We start from the raw sequence: 21,143 nt of genomic DNA, 5'->3' as shown, positions 1-21,143 counted from the left end.
ACTCCTCATGTAAGATCTCTGTCCTTAATGTGCTGTACATTGTGATTTAATGCTATAACTAGTACTCAAACAGTATTTTTCACTTTGTGTTTCTATGTGGGTGCAAACTGTTGAAAGCTTTACTTAATGTATGCTAAACTGATTTTCTGTATATAAAGAGAATTGAAAATGAATCTTGATGTGAATGGAAGGGGAGAGGGAGAGGGAAAGGGGAGGGTTGCGGGTGGGAGGGAAGTTATGGGGGGGGAGCCATTGTAATCCATAAGCTGTACTTTGGTAATTTATATTCATTAAATAAAAGTTAAAAAAAAGAAAGAAAGAAATTTGATTCCCCATGTAGCAGGATTAAGAGGTGGTAGAACCTTCACAAGGTGATTGGATCATCGGGACTCCACCTTCACGGAGAGATTAATGCCGTTCCCTTGAGAGAGGGTTGGTTATCCTGAGAGTGGGTTGTATAGAGTGAGTTTGGCTCTCTCCTGCCTCCTTGTTTGCCAGGTGATATCTTCACAAATGCCTACTTGTCCTCCTGTTTTTCCACCGCACAGGGAGCAGCACATGGCCCACACCAGAAGCAGAGGAGCTGCTGGTCTCCTGCTCTTGGACTCCAGAAGCATGAACCCAAATAAACTTTGATCCTTTACAAATTATCCTTCTTCAGATATTTTGTTACAGTAACAGAAAATGGACTAAGACAGTGTTCTTTGCTTTCTGCCAAAGGTGTCAGACAAATATGAACTTTGTCAAAGATCTATAAATACAAGAATAACCCATAGTATAATAACAGCAAAGGGCCGTAATGCGAATGACAGAGTATAGAAAAGAAAAGTCACAAAACAGAAATCTTCACAACTTCACACTTCAAAATCTGGATGTCCCTGAAAGAAGTCAACCTAATTGACAGAGCAGAGACACACTGAATCAACTAATGCAAATAAAATAACAAACTGACTATTTGGCTGAAATAATGAAGTAAAAGACACCTTGAACATTTGACTAAATTTCTCACTTTTCTATGTATGGTGTTATGCAATGTAATTTTTCTCAGAAAAGCATACATAGTTCAGAATGATCATGACAATTTTTAGTGTTATCGCTCTCTGCTATGGCGTCAGATTTATCTTCCAAGTTAGAAGAATGTCCCTAACCTCAGAAAATTTGGAAGAAGAGCCAATGGGTGGAGCAAGGGAGGTGGGTGAATTCATGACCTCAAAATTATTCACAATTTGAAAACATCAGGTATCTGGGATAAAGGGTGCAGTGGAGTTGGTGGCCTCCTTACCTCCCTTACACACCAGCAGGGGGCCTATTAGCCCAGAGCAGATGTCCTTGGGTGCATCGATGTGTGAATGGTACACCCAGGTCAGGCAGTTGGCATCCGCTGGAGCAGGTGCATATTCTTCTCTCACTGGCCAGACATAGGTGTAGTTTTTGCCAGGAGGAACCATGTCATCATTCTTGTTCCTTCCAGATGTTCCATCTGGATATAGGGCTCCTTCCAAGAAAAAGATGAAACATAGTTAAAACACAGATATCACGTGTTATCATAGAAAAGGCCAGAGCTTTGGAATCAAACATAACTGAATTTAAATTTATTTGCTAAAGGATATGAGAGAAGTTCCTTAAATTCTTAATGCCTTTGTTTTCTATTAGTAAAACTAGAAGGTTGTTTATTCTTGCGGGAATATGAGAACTAAATGAGAGAATGTGTACAGGGTATTTTTTCCCAGACACAGGAACTTAATAAATGTTCAGTATCATAACTTTCTGATGGAGCTACTGTACCAATCAGGAAGACTCAATTCACCTCACTTAGCATCAACTCAAGAAGGGAAGGAGAAGCAGCAGAAGACATGATGAACACTTCTTAGGGACTTATAACAGGTTCAGCACCTGTACAGGTGCACAGAGAAATGAGAAGGAAGGATAAGACACTTCCTCCTCTTAAGGTTTTACAGTTCTGTTGGGCAGATCAGAGTATGTGCCATGAATACATGGGGCACACTGATAAGAAAGCAGAATGGCATGTAGAATGTAACTCACCTCTGTCTGCCATTCACTGTCAGAAATCTGAAAATTATGATGCTGGCTCCTTCCTTCCATCCACAGTTCTCCCATCCTGTTGGTAGAACTGATCCCCACAGCACCGCCAATCAGCCAATCAACCACATGTCAATGACTCCCACGTTCATCTCCAGCCTGGACATCAACTCTGAACTCGACACTGATATCTAACTACCCACCTGACATCTCAAAGAGATCTCAAATGCAACACTTCCCATGGAATATTATCTCTTCTCCCAAGCCTGATCCTCAGCCACTGCCTCCTTTCCCAGTGAAAGACAACACCAGTATCCAACATCAGAAGCCAGAAACAAAACAAGCATTCTTATCTTCAGGCTCCTCCCCCTTCTCCCCCATTTCCAAACCACCACAGGTCCTGCCCCTGCTTCTTCTCAAATCCATCCATTTCCACCCATCCCCACCATCACAACTACAGTCCACACTACTAACATCTCTCTTCTGACTTCTGAAATAAACTCCTGGCTGGCTCCTCCATGTATTTTGCCTCTCTGATCCATTTTTCAAGCAATAGCAAGAGTGATCTTTTCCAATCTCAAATTTGATTACATTGTTCCCTGATTAAAATGATCCCATGGCTTTCCATCAATGTTGAGATGAACGTTAAGTATGGGATGAAGGTCAAAGCATGGCCTGGCTCAGGTAATCTTAAACTCCCTGCATTAGATCAGTTCTCTGAAACACATCTACACAGAATAAAAGGAAGCACAATTCATGCTTTCGTTTATAGCCACTGAAGTTAGAATGCCTAGGATAAAATCCTTTCTCCATCATGTGTTGGCTATGGAATCAGGGCAAGTTCCTTCTTTTCTATGAGTCTCAGTTTCTTAATTGTAAGATGACAGTAATTATAGGTGTACGCCACAGAGTCACTGGGGCTTATATTATACAATATTTGTAAGGCACTTATCACAGTGTCTGGTATATAGTAATCATTTCATAAACACCAATTACTATTTATTCAAGCTTTTTATTATTGTTTTTAATTATACAAGGGTACTTCAAAAAGTTCATGGAAGCTGGAGTTAAAAAATAAGCTTATTTTGATGCAAAATTGCTGAAATCCATTCATAGTTCTTTTCATAATACACATTTTCCATAAAATTTTTGAAGATCCTTAAAATCCATGGTTTTCAAATGTGTGCAAGTGTGTGTGTGTTTACAGGTATATACTCTGTGTGTGTGTGTGTGTGTGTGTGTGTGTGTGATTGCTTGGTTAATTTCTGTCTCCTGTGTTAGACTGTAAGTTCTATGAAAGCAACTACCAGGCAACTTTTTGCTCATTATGGTATCCACATGGTCAACTCCAAGGCTTACTGTGGTAGATGTTCAATATGTATCTGTTGAAAATTAGAGTGAGTGAGTTTGTCTTACACTGCCTTTATCCAAAGCCATATGAGTAAAATGCATGGCTTGGGAGATTCTGAATTTATATATTGAGAAGCTAAGAGTCAGGAGTAAGGGGGAGGGTGAGTAGGAGATGGGTGTGCCTTAGATCTTCAATTTTTTTAAATTTTATTTTATTGGGCTGGCACTGCGGAGTAGCAGGTAAAGCCACTGCCTGCAGTTCTGGCATCCCATACAGATGCTGGTTCGAGTCCCAGCTGCTCCACTTCCAATCCAGCTCCCTGATAATGTGCCTGGGAAAGCAGCGGAGGATGGCCCAAGTGTTTGGGCTCCTGCACCCATGTGGGATACCCAGCAGAAGCTTCTGGCTCCTGGCTTTGAATTAGACCAGCTCTGACCATTGTAACCATTTGGGGAATGATTCAGTGAATGGAAGATCTCTCTCCTCTCTGTTTCCCCCCTACTCCTCGCCACCTGTAACTCTACTTTTCAAATAAATAAATATAACTTTAAAAAAAAATCCTCCACTTCCCCTCAAGAAGAAAAAATATTGCTCCTCAACAGTAGAGACAAGGGCTATAAATAATCATTAAATCTCAAATTGTCAATTTCACTCCTATACATTATATTTTTTGGTATTCTATTAGTCTTCTATTGAGCTCACTAATTTTACTCTGATTGTATGATACAAATCAACGCATATAGGAGCCGGTGCTGTGGCGCAGTGGGCTAATCCTCTGCGGGTGGTGCTGGCCTCCCATATAGAGCCGATTATAGTCCCAGTTGCTCCTCTTTTAATCCAGCTCTCTGCTATGGCCTAGGAAAGCAGTGGAAGATGATCCAAGTCCTTGGGCCCCTGCACCCACATAAGAGACCTGGAAGAAGCTCCTGGCTCTTGGCTTCAAATCAGCCCAGCTCCAGCCATTGTGGTCATTTGGGGAGTGAACCAGCAGATGGAAGACCTCTTTCTCTGCTTCTCCTCTCTAATGCTACCTCTCAAATAAATAAATAAAATATTTTAAAAAATCAGTGCATATAGCAATTGTTTATAGATTCTTCTACTCAGAATTTACTGAATGGGCCTTACTTTTGATGATTATTATTGGGAGTTGCTAATAGCTATTATTGAAATAAGGAGGTGGAGCCTCTGACGAACTACTGGTGCTGCCTCTCAAGATGAGGGCTACCACTTGGAATCCAAAATAAAGTGTAAATATAAAACAAGAAATGATTTGGAGGTGGATAGTTTATTAAGTTATCCTGAAAGGCATGCCCCAAAAGGGAGTTTAATAAGAATCTTGAACAATGGTACATTTACAACAAAAAAAAGAATAAAACACGATTACTAGGGTAAATACATTTTTAAAACTTGTAATATACAATTTTAAACTCATCATATTTTAGAATTTTGAGGACTGGTGGTATTTTGTAAGAAACAAGCTGGCTCATTAACAAATGGTAGAAGAATGAAATGAATAATCTTCCAAAGAAAAATTTACCAATTCCTGTCCAAAAAAAAAAGTACATATTTGCATATAACCAGTAAACATGCTCTAAAGAATTTACTATAGAGACACACTTGAAAATGTTTTTCAAAATACACAAACTGGAAGCAATCTAAATTACACATTCATACAGTGCAATATGGAAAAACTGTTAAAAACAATCTTTACATATGTGTTAATATGAGAAAATCCTGGGACTGCATGTGCCACAGCAGGTTAGGCTGCCATCAGCAATACTGCAATCCCATATGAGTGCCAGTTGGAGTTCCAGGTGCTTCACTTCTGATCCAGCTCCCTGCTATTATACCTGGGAAAGCAGCAGAAGATGGTCCAAGTGCTTGGGCCCCTGCCACCAAATTGGAGACTGGATAAAACTCCTGGCTCTGGACTTCAGCCTAGCCCAGCCCAATCTCGGCCATTGTGGCCATGTAGAGAGTAAATCAGCAGATGGAAGATCTCTCTCTCTATCCTTAATTCCCTTCCTCTCTTTACCTCTGTGACTCTGCCTTTCAATTTAAAATAAATAAAATCTTTAAAAATAGAAATTATTGAAGATAAAAGGTGAAAAATAGAAAGTATAATAGCATAGCATAATCTCTTCTGTATAAATGAACAAGGATATACACATATGTAGGCATAGACACGCATGTGTTAATACATTATAGAGAAATTTTCAAGAAAAATTTATAAGAAATTGTTAAAATGGCTGTCTTTATTAGAAGAGGTAAGTGAAAGGGAATTTTCTTCCAATCTTTTCAGTTCTCTGTAACCTTAAAAATTTGTAACTATGTTCATATACTACTTTTTTCCTTTGTCTTTGAAATTAATTTTAAAGAGATTGTAAAGAATCAGATTGTGTGCCATTTTTCCTTTCTTTATATACCATTTTGTATTTAAAAAACAATAATATTCATTTTCATAAATTGTACTAATGAGGCCAGGGTTGTGGCGCAGCAGGTTAAGCCACCATCTGCAGCACCGGCATCCCATTTGGGTGCTCATTCAACTCCCAGCTGCTCCACTTCCGATCCAGCTCTCTGCTGTGGCCTGGGAAAGCAGTGGAAGATGGCCCAAGTCCTTGGGCCCCTGCACCCACTTGGGAGACTTGGATGAAACTCTTAGCTCCTGGCTCCTGGCTCTGGTCTGGCCCAGCCCTGGCCATTGCAGCCATTTGGGAAATGAATCACTGAATGGAAGGTCACTCTTTCTGTCTCTCCTTCTCTCTCACTCTAACTCTGCCTTTCAAAGAAATAAATAAGTCTTTTTTAAATAGTAATAATGATTAAACATAGTTTAATGAAGATCAGAAAATACTAATTCATTTGGTCATTAAATGAAAAAATGCATGTAAGAACTCTAGCACTGGCCTTGGAATCCAGTAGCTGCTAGATTAAAGTTAGTTCCACCCATTTGCCCACTTCTAAGTTCCATTCTCTACCCCTCCCCTTGATGACTGTTGGAGGTAGCAATTGTGTATCTACTCAACTGTCCTGCCCTATTAGCCAGGGTTGTGTCTGGGTCACAGTAAATACTAAGTTGCATTAAGCAGAGACCTCAACATTAATAAGCTTGCAGTCTTGAAGACAAGAAAAAACTGATTAAAGTAGGACAAGGAGGTCAGCAAATCCTCTTTCCCAAAAGGAACTATAAAGTTGGACATAATCAGTTCATTAAATTTTTTTCAGTTTTCTGGAAATCTAATAGAGGTATTCAGCTGTATTCATGCTAAAAAAAATTGAACATCAGCTAAGAGTGGAAATCTGTATATTCTCGCCTGGGGCAGCTCCTATCCCTTTTTGCCAAAGCTTCAGCTTGATTGTAGAGATGGACTCTAGTTTCTGGCTCCAGACTTTGGCCTGGCCCTGCCCCAACTGTTTCAGGAATTTGGGGAGTAAACCAGCAGAGGAAAGCTTCTCTCTCTCTCTCTCTCTCTCTGCTTCACAAATAAATAAAAGTAACTAATCAATTAAAACAAACCTTATACTTTAATACATTTTCCATGGACTTTTTGAAGTACCCTTGTATTTGTATCTCAGACTCAAATTGGTTGAAATTAAATAATTCAAATAGGGAAAATGTAAAACCATGTTAATAACTGAAAAATATATTTCTGATACAAATATTAATAGAGGTAAAGATAGATATTACATAGTAAGAGAAAGGTCAATGTATCATGAAAATATACCAATTATAAATGTAGTCATACCTTGTCTAAATAAGATCAGAGTTGGCAAACTCAAAAGGCTTCCATAGCCTTGGCAACTCATGACTAGAGCCTAGGGAGATTACTGACTCCATAAACAAGATTGTCGATTGTTAAATCCACAACAGGAGTCACTGTAAACTTACTCCCCATGTAGGATCTCTGTCCTTAATGTGATGTACAATGTGAATTAATGCTATAACTAGTACTCAAACGGTACTTTACACTTTGTGTTTCTGTGTGGGTGCAAACTGTTGAAATCTTTACTTAGTATATACTAAATTCATCTTCTGTATATAAAGATAATTGAAAATGAATCTTGATGTGAATGGGATGGGAGAGGGAGCAGGAGATGGGAGGGTTGCGAGTGGGATGGAAGTTATGGGGGGCGGGAAGCCACTGTAATCTAAAAGCTATACTTTGGAAATGTGTATTTATTAAATGAAAGTTAAAAAATGTAGTCACATATGCGAAGAACCTCAAAATATATGAAGCAAATACAGACATAACTGAAGGGACAAATAAAAAACTCAACAATAGTTTTTTGAGATTTCAACACAGAAAATCAACAAGAATATAGAAGACTTAAATTAATACTAACAACCAACTCCACTTAACTGACAACTATAGAACATTCCACCCAAGGACTACCAAGTACACTTGCTTCATAAGGTCATATGGAACATTCCCCAGGACACAGCATATGCAAATCATAAAAGAAACCTCAAAAAATGTAAAAGTATTGATATTATATAAGGTACATTCTCCAATATCAGTGAAATTAAATTAGAAAACAGGAATAAATTTTTCTAAAAATATTTGGAAATCAAACAATACATTTCTAACTAGTCCATGGGTCAAAAAATAAAACACAAGCGAAAGTGTAAAATGTTTTTAAGTGAATTAGAATGAAGATAAAACATATCAAAATGTATGGGATATAGGTTAATCAGTGCTTAAAAAGGAAATTTAGATATTTAAGAAAAAAAATCTTAAGTTAACAACCTCAGTTTTCACTGTAAGCAATTTTAGAAAGAGTAAACTAAACTGAAAGCAAGAATTTAAAAAAAATGATAGATATTGGAACAAAAATTAAAAGAAATCAAGGTGAGAGAAATCAGGAAAAAGTCAATTATAAAATAGGTGAAAACAAATGTTGGCTCTTTGAAAATATCAACAAAATTAAGAATATGTTATCTAGACTGACCAAGAGAGTGAGCGTACAAATCATCAGATCAGGAATGAGAGGACAAAGCCACTGACCACACAAACAGTACAAGATTCATGGGGCATATTAAAAAGTGGTTTTGTGCCAAAATGTGGGACAATTTAGAAAACATGACAAATTTTTAAAAAGACGCAAATTGCAAAAACTGACTCAAGAAGAAATTAAAAAAATGGAATAGATGGGGCAGGCACCGTGGCCTAACAGGTTAAGCCACCACCGCCTTCAATGCTGGTATCCCATATGGATGCCAGTTCAAGTCCCAGCTGCTCCACTCCCAAATCAGCTCCCTGTCAATGTGCCTGGGAAAGCAGAGAAGGATGGCACAAGTACTTGAACCCCAGCATCCACATGGGAGACACAGATGAAGTTCCTGGATCGTAGTTTTAGACTAGCCCAGCTCTGGCTGTTGCAGCAATTTGGGGAGTGAACAAGCAGATGGAAGAATTGCTCTCTCTCTCTCTCTCTCTCTCTGCCTGTCAAATAAATATTTCTTTAAAACGGAATATATTTGTAACTAGTAAAAAAAAAGGAGACAGTAATTAAAAATCTTCCCTGAAAGAAAAATCCCAACCTTATAAGGCTTTCAATTATGAAAAAGAAACAACGGCAATTTTAAAAAGTAACTTTCAGAAAATAGGGCCGGTGCTGTGGTTCATTTGGCTAATCCTCCGCCTGCGGCACCGGCATCCCATATGGGTACTGGGTTCTAGTCCCGGTTGCTCCTCTTCCAGTCCAGCTCTCTGCTGTGGCCCGGGGAGGCAGTGGAGGATGGCCCAAGTGCTTGGTCCCTGCACCCGCACGGGAGACCAGGAGAAGCACCTGGCTCCTGGCTTCGGATTGGCACAGCGCCAGCCATAGCAGCCAGTTGGGGGTGAACCAAAGGAAGGAAGACCTTTCTCTCTGTCTCTCTCTCACTGTCTAACTCTGTCAAATAAAAAAAAATCTTTCACAAAATAGAGAAGGAAGGGGAAATGTCCTAATTCATTCTATGAGGTAGGCATTACCTTGATAACAAAATCAGGTGAAGACATCACAAGAAAACTACAGACTCCTACTCCTCATAAATGCAGACACAAAATATTAGCAAAACAAATCCAGTAACATACAAAAACATGTTATAACACCATGAAACAGCACCATGACAAGTGAGATTTATCCCATGATTTCAATATTACAAACCAAGTAATTTACTACTGCATGTAAATAAAATCAAGGACAAAAAGCAAACTAAACTGAAAGCAAGAATTTTAAAAAATGGTAGATATTGGCACAATTATCTCAATGGTGCAAAAAAGCATTTAACAAAATCTAGTAATTGTTAAATTGAAAACTCTCAACAGAATAGGAATAACAGGCAATTTCCTCTACCTGATAAGGAGTACTTAGGAAAAATCCACAATTAACATTAGTCTTAATGGAAGAAGACTAAATGCTCTCTTCCTAAGATTGAAAGTAAGGAAAGAATGTTTGTTCTCATCACTATTATTAACTATTGTTCTGGAAGTTTAAGGCAGTATAATAAGGTAAAAGAAAAAAAGCACTGAAGGTATACAGATGCCCAAGGAAGAAGTAGAACTGTCTCTATTCATACCATGAAACTATATAGAGAAAGTTCCATAGAACCTACTAAACATCCACTAATTTTAAGACAAATTTATCAAGGTAGTAGTATACAACATCAATATTGTGGGGAGCAACTGGGAGCAATTCGGACTAGACTAAGTTACTGGAATTAAGACTTATTCTATGCATCTGCTCTCCCACAATATGGCGCTGGGAGAGGAGAAAACAGCTTCTACACAGCTGCCTCCAGTTCAACCAATAAACTGTAGGACTTGCTCCTGATTGGAGGAGAGCAGCGTACTCGGCGTGTGGGCAGCCGAGTTGGGATTGGCAGAGGAGGACTATAAAGGAGGAGAGAGACGGCATGCACCAGGAACATCTAAGGGGAACATCTGAAGGAACACCTGTGCAGCCCCCGAGAGAACCGGCCGGCGGTGTGCCGCTCCCCTGCGGAAGTGGGGAATGTGGCCAGGGGGAACTGCCCTTCCACGGAGGTGGAAGGGACAGTAGCCAACCCGGGAAGAACCAGCAGCAAACCCGGGGAGGGCCGAGCAGACCAAAGAACAGCGCAGGGTCCTGTGTCGTTCCTCCATGAAGAGGGGGAGCGACAAATATATCCAAATCAATTGCATTAGCAATAAATAATCCAAAGTTGAAATTAAGAAAACCATTCCATTAACAACAACATCAGAACAAATCAACCATTTCAGAAAAATTTAGCAACACAAATGCAACCTGGTACACTGAAAACCAAAACTTTGCAGAGAGCAATTAAAGATATAAACTCTTGGGGCAGGCATTTGGCACAGTGGTTAACACACCCCTCGGGACAACCACATTCCATACTGGAGTGCCTGGGTTTGTGCTCTGGCTCTGTTTCTGCTAATGCACAACCTGGGAGGCAGCCAGTAATGACTCAAGTATTCAGGTTTTTGCTGCCCATGTGGGAGACCCAGATTGAGTTTCCAGGTGCCAGCTTCAACCTGCCTCAGCCTTGGCTTTTGCAAGCATTTGGGGAATAAATCAGTGGCTAGGAGAGTTCTCCTTCTCTTCCTCACTTTCTTTCCTCCCTCTCAAATAAATAATATTAAAATTAATAAGTAAAATTTAAATTCCACGTTTATTTCATAGATTAAAACACTCAATATAGTTAAGATATCAATTAATATTTAAAACTCACGTGGCAATTTTCCCATAATTAATTGGTAAACTCAATACAATCCCCACCAACATCCCAGCTAGCTTTTCTTTCTTTTAAAAAATTACCAATTATATATAAAATTCATGTATAAATACAAAGGATGTACAATAACCAAAAATCTTAAAGAGAAGAATAAAGTTATAAGATTTATACTACTTAATTCCAAAACATGTGGTAAGTCCACAGTAACCAACACAGTGTGGCATTGGTGCATGGATAAACATAGATCAACAAAAGAGAATTGAGCTCTATAACAAACCCCTTATACTTATGCTCATCCATCAGTGACTGTAGACTATGATTCATTCATTCATCTATTATTTCCAGCACCCAGGATCAATCTCTAGTCCTATTGAGTACTAAATGGCAGATTTATGAATGAATGCAAACATTTAAAAAATACATTAGTGGTGAATAAAAGAGATTATCTTGATGTAATATACGGCAGAGGAGTAAATTAAAGAATTGGGGATGTTCATCAAGGTTGTATGTACCAATGCCATCTCACTAGTCCAAGTGGTCAATTTCAGTTCACAATTGATTATAATGATAGGTCTAAGAGTCAAAGGGATCACATAAACAAGACTAGTGTCTACAAATACTAACTGATAGAATCAAAAAGGGAGAAAATGATCCAACATGGGAAGTGGGATACACAGCAGACTCAGAATGGCAGATGTCCTAAATAGCACTCTGGCCTCAGAATCAGCCCTTAAGGCATTCAGATCTGGCTGAAGAGCCCATGAGAGTATTTCAGGCATGGAAAGCCAAGACACTCTGGGGTGGGGGGGACCACCTAAATGAAAGATCTCTGCGAGTGAGATCCCAGTGGAAAGAACGGGTCATCAAAGAAGGAGGTACCTTTCTCTGAAGAGAGGAGTGAACTTCCACTTTGACTATGACCTTGTCTAAATAAGATCAAAGTGGGCGAACTCAAAAGGCTTCCATAGCCTTGGCAACTCATGACTAGAGCCTAGGGAGATTACTGATGCCATAAACAAGAGTGTCCAATTGTTAAGTCAACAACAGGAGTCACTGTGTACTTACTCCTCATGTAGGATCTCTGTCCTTAATGTGTTGTTCAATGTGAATTAATGCTATAACTAGTACTGAAACAGTACTTTACACTTTATGTTCTGTGTGGATGCAAACTGATGAAATCTTTACTTAATATATACTAAATTGATCTTCTGTATATAAAGATAATTGAAAATGAATCTTGATGTGAATGGGATGGGAGAGGGAACAGGAGATGGGAGGGTTGCAGGTGGGAGGGAAGTTATGGGGGGGAAGCCATTGTAATCCATAAACTGTACTTTTCGAAATTTATATCTACTTGATAAAAGTAAAAAAAAAAGAATTGGGGATATAATCATTGAACAGTTCTTAAAGGTATAAATTATTAGTGGAAAAGACCTGGCTATAATTAGACCTCCACTGTGTACTTAGCTGGAAGAACATGTTAATTCTGCAACATGTCTCTTGGTTAAACATTGCACAGTCCTTAACTCATTTCTGTAGATAAGGTTTTGTGAATCTGTTTTGTATTGTGAAAAGTTTGTAACATTGATATTTTGATTTATAATACTTCCAATTGGTAGATTTAATTGAAAAGTAAAATTAATTTATTTTTTGTGCTCTGGGGAATTTTGAAGAAAGTCAAATCTTTTGTAGGTAATTTTAAAATATCAATGTGGTTTACTTTACTTATTTAACCCAGTGGTTGTTATTTATTCTGTAACAATTTGTATAAATGGTAAATTTTGAATGTGTTGTAATTTTATCTAGATGTAAAATTCCACACGTATTAAAAGAAAATATACAAAGTTTTTGTTAATAAAATTTAATGTTTATATATATATACATATATATATAGAGAGAGAGAGAGACAGAGAGAGAGAGAGAATATTAAAGAGAATCAAGGTCCCTAAATCACATGAAGCAAGGATCTGACCACTGCTCTGCACTTTCCCAAGAGCCCTCTGAAAGACTCAGGACAGTTAAGAATCCAAGCTTCAATACACCTTGCTGAGATTTGCACACAGGAAGGAGAGGGCAAAGGAGCAGTATGGAGTGGTGGTAGTGCCCTGGAATGGGGAATAGAATGTGGCAGACAGTCCGTGTCCATTATAACTCAGATCCCAACCAGCAGCAAAAATTTGGTCTTGATTTTTCACTTATAAAATGATGATTTTAGCATAGATCTTGGATACATTCAACGTGTTGAAAGAGCACTTACCACAAAGCCAAGCCCTGAGCCAGGCACTGGGGACAGTGATTCGCACAGTCCAGGATAATCTCTGCTCACTAGACACCTATGTTCTAAGAAACAGGTAGATACAAGGATGCATGCTTACTGTGCAAGCTTTGCTAAGTACTGTGAGATAAACCAAGAGACTCCTAATGTGGGAGAGACCTACGTAAGGCCAGGAATAGAGACGGCTTCCTGGGTAAGTGATATTAAAGAGTTTTGATTTTAAAGACCCATGGATATTTCAGGGGCTCTGAGAACTCCTTAAATTCCAAATTTTGAGCACACACGTGTTTTTCTTGTGGGAGGCCTCCTTGCTTTCATGAGTGCTGAGAAGGATCTGTGGTATACCAATGTCTACATTAGCATCATTTGTAATAGTTAAGAGTGGAAGCAACCCAAGAATCTATCAAGAGACAAATGCATAGGCAAAATCTTGTACATATTGAAAATGAGGCATTTTCAGCTGTAGAAAAGAATGACAGATGCTGCAACAGGAATGAACCTTGAAAATGCTATGCTGTCATAAACCATATACAAGACGATAGATATTGTATGGTTCTGGTTACATGGCTACTTACAACAGGCAAGTTCAGGGACATAGAGAAAGTAGAATAGAGGTTACCAGAGGCTGAGGGGAAGGGGAGAGGGTATTGTTTCATTGATACAGGATTTCTCTTTGAGTGATGAAACAGTTCTGGAGATGAACAGTGGCAATAGTTGTATACCATTGTGACTGTAATTAATGCCACTGGGTTATACCCTGGATTACAGTTCAAATGGTAAACTTTATGTTATATATTTTTACCACAAAATTTTTTAAAAGGACCCATGGCCCCATGAGGCTTTGTAAAACTTTGCTTTATATCTTTGCTAAACTAATGGTTATGACTGTGATACTACTATAATTTTAATGACTTGTGATTACTTTAAAATTAACCGTATATGGGTGAAAGGGTCATTTTTCTATTCAATTATTGTTTATAGCCATTGTCTATATTCCCACTAAACTAGGGTCTTTTTGCTTTTTACTTGTGAAATTTCTCAGTTGGTGAAGCATTAAACCTTTTTATTGTAATGTAAACTTAAACTATGTTATCTCAAAAACAAAAGGAAAAAAAGAAGGAAGGATGCGGATGGGAGGGAAGTTATGGGGGGAAGCCATTGTAATGCATAAACTGTACTTTGGAAATTTATATTTATTAAATAAAGTTAAAAAAAGAAAGAAGGAAGGAAGGAATGGAGGAAGGGGTAGGAGGCAAGGTGGGAGGGAGGAAGGGCAACCATTATATTCTTAGAACTGTATGTACAATATATATTGAAATTGTTAAAATCTAATTAAAATTAAAAATAAGTAAGAACACAAAAATAATCACTAGCCTAAATGATCTCTCAGCACACCTTCACTCTATCACAATATGTTTTCCAGAGACAAGTGGAGTACTGAATAAAAAAAATTAAAGACTTCAAAACAGCTCTATTATCTCCTTGTGTAAAAAGACAGGCATATCTATTTTGTATCTTCATTTTCTACCTGTAGTATAAGTAATACTTTTACAAAACCATAATAAAGAAAGATACATCAGTAATGATCCCTTTTATTTGCAAAATTTCAACTTAAAGTTTAGCCAGCACAATTTTATGTGTGCATGCTCAGTAACTAAGAAGTGCTAAATCTTTGCTGTACTTCAGTTTGGGGAAAAGATCCAAGAACAAGGGAAAATTCAATTTTGTGTTCATCATCAGGGTTCCTTCTTCTGGCTGCTTATGCACACCTTGCTGAAGCAACTGTCAAGCAAGTTTGGGTGCCATGGGACATTTGTTAATACCCAGAAGCTCTTCCCTGATGATAGCAAGGTGTGTTGCATCAAAGCAGATGGTGGAGTGCTGCCACATTCCCCCAGAGGCAGTGGCGTAGCAGGTATAGCACCATCCAATCCATTCTACCTGGTCATGAGCAGGAATGCTACCCTGTAAATGACAATATGCTCTTCTTCCACATGTTAATAAAAAAGGAACAAAAGAAATGGAGAGAGGAGAAGAGTAAGGACTGTTGGGGTACTAGTAATGCTTTGTTCTTAATTTGAGTCTTGGGCATGAGTGTGATCAGGTGACCAAAAAAAAAAATCCCATTTGTCTGTACACTTATGTGCATTTCTTGGTATGTATACAGTATTTCAACAAAATGCTTTTAATAAAAATGCAATGAGAAGTGCAAAAACTTCTTCTGGTGTCTAAGAAACATTTCTAACTCAAAAGTTTAAGAATGTTATTTAAATTAAAATATACATATTCAAGAGGAATCTTCAGAAGCTACTCTGTTGAAACTCCCATAGCACACACAAGAAGACAAAGGAAGCACCCAAGACAGAAGCCTGGTGCAGGACAGTGAAGATCCCCTTGTACTGAGTTAATCCTACCCAGAACATGACCTGGATGGGTGTTGACAGGAACACACAGCTCTGCACCCAGTGTGCTACCAGGACAGCAGGACAGAATAACTGGGAAGAAAGCAAGGATGCTCCTGGGGGTATGGTGGGACAGGGGCCAAGGGAACCCAGCACCCAGTTCAGTGTCAACATAAGAGTAACAAGGATGGGAGGAAGGAAATAAGGGAACAAAACAGGAAGAGAAGAAAGAAGAGAGACATTGAAGGGAAGAGAAGAAGAAAACACAAGAACATCTGTAATCACAAGGTCTTACAGTCCCTGGACATGTAACTGCAGTTACCCTACTTATGAACTAAAGAGAAAATGCCAATAGTAAAGGATGAATATTTACCTTCTGAATCTTTGTTGTAGAAAACGCCATGCGGGTGCAAAGAGTAAGGTCGGGAAGCAAAGTTCCTTAAATGAATGACAATCACATCACCTACTTCAGCCCTCAAAATGGGGCCCAGGAATCCGAGCCACGAGGGTTTGGGGATCTCCGTGGAATAGGTGCCATCCGTGAAGTGTCTGTAAACAGCCTTTTTGTAAATACCGCCTATCCTGTTGGGCCCTCTTTCGAGAAATAAGGTCGCAAGTCTAAAAGTAAGAAGGAAAATATTTTATGATTAAAATTAATGGAGAAATCCTAACAGCTTACCTTTTACATGTTCCCAAAGTACTTGCCTATATGGATTCCCACTTGGAGTTCACCACAATCTGTGACCTCTGTAGGACCAGTGAGATTATCTTCAGTTTACCAATGTGGAAACAAGGCTCAGTAAGTGAATTACCAAGCCAAAAGGGACAAATAGTGTTCACAGCCAAACTATAACAAAACCAAAGGACCCTCAAGAGTCACAGTACTCATTTGCCCCTTTTTATTCAACACATTCCCCCACCCCTTCACTTCTTCATTGAACAAGCACTTACTGTGCACTTACTGTATCCTCAGCCCTTTGCTGGGTACTGTGGAGGGATGCAGAAGTGTTATCATCTAATAATGGAAGAATTAAGAGTATATGATGAAGTAGCAACTGAGTGGTAAAAAGATAGCTCAAAGGGCTAATAGGAAATGGATTTTAAAAGGTAAGTTCATTTTGATGCAAAAGAATTGAAAACCATACAGAGTTTTTTTTTTTTTCATAAGATGCATTTTCATGAACTTCCACGAAGATCCCCTCAGACAACAATATAAGCTCACCTTTTCCAGGAATATAGCAGTTGAAAGATGGGAAATATGGTTGTGAGTAGATGAGGTCATAAAATACTATGAGAGAAGTAGGTGTGGGTATCAAAGGGAGAGTGAGGACAGGGGCAAGGCATGAGCAACAAGGAGGAAGAAATGCACATGGAGAGGGAGAGCAGGGTACAGACTGGGCACAGGTCTAAGAGAGTGAGCAGTGGGAAATGCAGATGCATGCAAGTTCTGAGGGTGGTCTGATAATGAACTCTACCTCCAGGCTGAAAAATTAAAGGACTCCCTGAGATGTTTCATAAAATGGGTGACATGATCATCAGTGTTTAAGAACCATTCTTATGGCAGTGGTGTGCAAGCTTTAGAGGGTCAGGCAAGAGGAGAGCCAAGATGAGGGGCAGAGAGACTGCATGGATACCAGAGGGGATAGTACAATAGGGAGAAAGGATGCATGGGAGGGGGCAGAATCCTAAGACTCTATGTGACCCTGTGTCCTTCTGGCACCCCAAAGTAAGGAGACAGTGCAGGAGTTCTGGGAGTCTAACACCATAGCAGCACTAGGGATACCACTTCAGGGTGACCATAACATATCCCTGTGGAGTTGAAGTCCCCTTTCGCACTCTAAGTCTATGTGCCTAGCATGGAGTTCCAAGCCTAGCTCCAATCCTGGAGGTCCTGGCTCCTGTTTCAGGGAAAGCAGTCATCGCAGTGCAGCTGTGCCCCTCTGAGAGCTGGAAGCCATGGCCCGTTCAGGCAGATGCCCCTGCAGGTGCACATGCATGTGTTCCCTCTCAGTCATTCCACAGACAGTAATTATGACAAGCCCTGTACTCAGTGCTCGAGACACAGACAAACAAGACAAAGTCCCTGTCTTGAAGGAGCTCCCACTCGGGAAGGGAGAGTTAGGAGAATAACGATTATATTCTGGGGTCTTTAATATTGAGTGGAAAACAGGCCAGGAGAAGTTTCCTAGAGAAAATAATGCCTAAATATTCTCCCAAGGAACAAAGGGATGTTATCTAAGCAAAGGAGATGGAAAAACTTTTCTCTTTTGTCTTAGAGCACACTTTTCCCTTCTCATTCTCCTCTATGCTTCTAATAAGGTCCCATGCCCAGTTATGGTGGTGGAGCAGGGAACTAACCTTCATCTGTGGGCATGTCAAGTCCCCTAATACACTGAACACATGGTGAGACTTTTGACCCATACTTGTCATTCACCCCCAATAAGTTCATCCTGAACCATAGTGATTAGTTCAAGGGCTGTCACAGATGGGCAGATTGGTTCAATCCAGGGGAACCTAGGGACTTGTGAAGGATCCCTTTACTGTGTACTGTGGGGTGTGGATGTTGGACATCTGGCAATTATATGGCTAACCAAGGAGAGAAGTTCCCTGAGAGCTGGCACTTGTTCTTCTAATCATTTAAATTTTACCACTTAATTCTCCCCTCTCATCCACTTCTACTCACCTCCGTTATTATGTCACTATTCCTTATGTTTGTCTCTTTCCCATCTATTGAACAGTCTATTCTCTGAGTTGCTTCCAATAATTCAATCATTCATCTAATTAATTTTAAAAGGTATTAAGTACTTATGAGGTATCATTAAATCTTTTCTACCCTTCTTTAAAGATTTATTTATTTATTAGAAAGTCAAAGTTACAGAGAAGAAATGGCAGAGGCAGCGAGAGAGATATCTTCCATTTGCTTGTTCACTCCCCAAATGGCCACAACAGTCAGGGCTAGGCCTAGCTGGAGCCAGGAGCCAGAAGCTTCTTCTGGGTCTCCCACATGGATGCAGGAACACAAGGACTTGGTTCATTTTCCCAGGTGCATTAGAAGAGAGCTGGATCAAAAGTGGAGCAACCAGGACTCAAACCAACACCACATGGGATGCCAGCACTGAAGATGGCAGCATTACCCACTATGCCACAGCCCCAGCACTCCCTTTCTATCCTTATGTACTCCCCAATTCTTTTCTAGTTTTTCCCCCTCCTTTCTGGTTCTTCTCAATAGAAACCTACCCTAGCCTATGATCCAATAGCTTTAGTGGAGTAATCAGACAGCTCACTCTGCAGTTCTGTCCACTGCAGGTCCACAGTGAATAATTCTAGGATGGCTAGACCAAGGGAAGAAGTCCCTAGAGCATCTTCTATATGACACAGCAGCCTGAAGCATCCTGCAATGACTCGACTCTTCCAGGATCTTCCAAAGTGCCCCCAACCCCTTGCAGCATAGGGCACAATGCTTCCCTTTTATTCTTCTCTGTCCTGAGTCAGAATCCTAGTTGGACTCTGAGTCAGATATCATTGTCCTGTCCTAAGCACTAAGCCTAGTGCAGATGGAGCAATTAACCCATAGATAGCAACAGATGGAGCTATTAGCCCACTCCCCCTTGGAGTTCAGCCTTTAACTGGACATCAGTCACATTCCCACTGTTCCCAGAAACAGACCCAACGGAAGTATTCCTCCTGAGATAGATATATTTCCTAGACCAAAATATACATGATGTTTATAGCCATGGGTGACTGTGTCCCCACAATGGGATAGGCTCTTAAAGACTTACATGCCCACTCTGGATGGAGACGAACAGAAAGGCTCTGCTTGCCTGTGTAATGGGTTCTGTCTGCCTCCATCATCAAATGTGGCCTTCTTGAGAACCTGACCAGAAGATCCCAGTGCATTTCCTCCAAGTCCTAGAGTGGGTTTGTAAGGTACTCCGCTGACTTTCAACAAGCACAGATTGAAGTTCTGGGTTAGATGTCATTTTGGACACAAGCTTGAATAAGCATAATTAGGACCAAGAGGCAGGGACAAAGACGTTGACGTGGGCACAAATGAGACTACTGAGAACTGTTAACAGCAGAACAATGAATGTGCTCTGTGAATCCAGGAAACAGGAGGGACCAAGAGGACGGAATAGACAGAGAAAGTAGCAGGCTGAGGGGTTAGAGGTCAGTTCGAGGAAGCAACAGCAGTTGTAAATGGCCTAAATACTTGATGGGAGTGACATCATGGAGAAATTTGAGTGTTGGGCTAGGGAATTTAGATATTATTATATCTATAAATAAGAGCCTCTGAAGATTCTTAAGCAGAGACATTTGATCAAATGGATGTTTCAGGAAGAAAATTTCTGAAGGATTCCATACCCAAATTCTTTTCATGAACCTGACCATATGACTTTTTCATGTGCTCTGCTCACTGGATCAAGCCTCTTCCTAAGCTTCTACCTCTGAATACTGAGTCACGACACCTGTAAGACTGAGCAAGCCTCTAGCTTAAGACCAGACTGAGGGGGTTCTGTTCCTTGGGACCTGATTCAGCCAAATCTCCCAATGCAGTGGCCCAGAGGTGGCATCTGCTTGACTGATACAGCCAAACCTTTCTTTGGCAGAAGTTTGACAACTTCTCTTTACTTTGACCCGACTCCTCTCTCCTCTTCCTGACCATGTTCAAGCAGAGCCATTCCTTTGTGAACAGAACCACACCAGGTCTCCCAACTCTGCATTAACCAGTGGATTTTTGTTCACTTCATGAAGGTTGGGAAATAAAGTACAGATCCAAAAACTAAAAAAAAAATATTTTTAGAGCTTTATCTTCATTTCCTCAAAGAGATTATCAAATATCAGGACACCAATGACTCAGGTATACGAGCCTAAGCAGTTCCTGATACACAGCTCCCCAGCAGTCTCAATTATGAATTATGACTTTGCCCACCATGCGGAATCTTCAGGATGACAGAGCTGGAGATCAACATGGAGTAGAATCTGGGAAGCCTGCTTGATGGCAGAAGAATGGCTTGGGCAGATGGAGGAAAGGTCACCTGAGTCAAGCCAGGAAGAAGGTACCAAATGTTCAAATCAAAGCAGGAAAAGTCCTCATTGCAACACTCAGCCCTGGTCGTCTTTCCAGGCTCATTTCCTCCTTCTTTTCCGACTCCAGGCTATCACACTTCTGCCAGTGAAGATACCTTGTCTCTCAGCAGGGCAGCACCTGCACACAGTGTTTTTCCTGGGCCCCAAGGGTCTTCCTCATTCTGAAGCTGCCAAGTATCCTTCAAGCTTGCTTCACTCTCTTCCTCCTTTCTTCCTCTCTACCTACACAATGCACTGTTCATACGCCAGTGATGGCACTAGTCACAG

General features: G+C 40.0%; 1 protein-coding gene across 1 annotated transcript in view; it reads right to left on the bottom strand.

The window, feature by feature from the left end:
- The window catches only part of HEPHL1 (hephaestin like 1), an 83,236-nt gene that overhangs the window by 49,412 nt on the left and 12,681 nt on the right, over positions 1–21,143 (bottom strand). Inside the window, exons 2-3 of the mRNA XM_008262585.5 lie at positions 16,162–16,406; positions 1,283–1,495 (exon numbers count right to left, since the gene is read on the bottom strand). Of these exons, the coding sequence (XP_008260807.3) occupies positions 1,283–1,495; positions 16,162–16,406 (458 nt within the window). The remainder of the gene's footprint in view (positions 1–1,282; positions 1,496–16,161; positions 16,407–21,143) is intronic.

The sequence above is a fragment of the Oryctolagus cuniculus genome, chromosome 1 (genome assembly GCF_051225735.1).
Source record: "Oryctolagus cuniculus isolate XC-2025 breed Fujian yellow rabbit chromosome 1, ASM5122573v1, whole genome shotgun sequence".
Classification (NCBI taxonomy): domain Eukaryota; kingdom Metazoa; phylum Chordata; class Mammalia; order Lagomorpha; family Leporidae; genus Oryctolagus; species Oryctolagus cuniculus.
The sequence above is the reverse complement of the archived record's forward strand: the minus strand, read 5'-3'. Positions and strand labels throughout refer to the sequence as shown.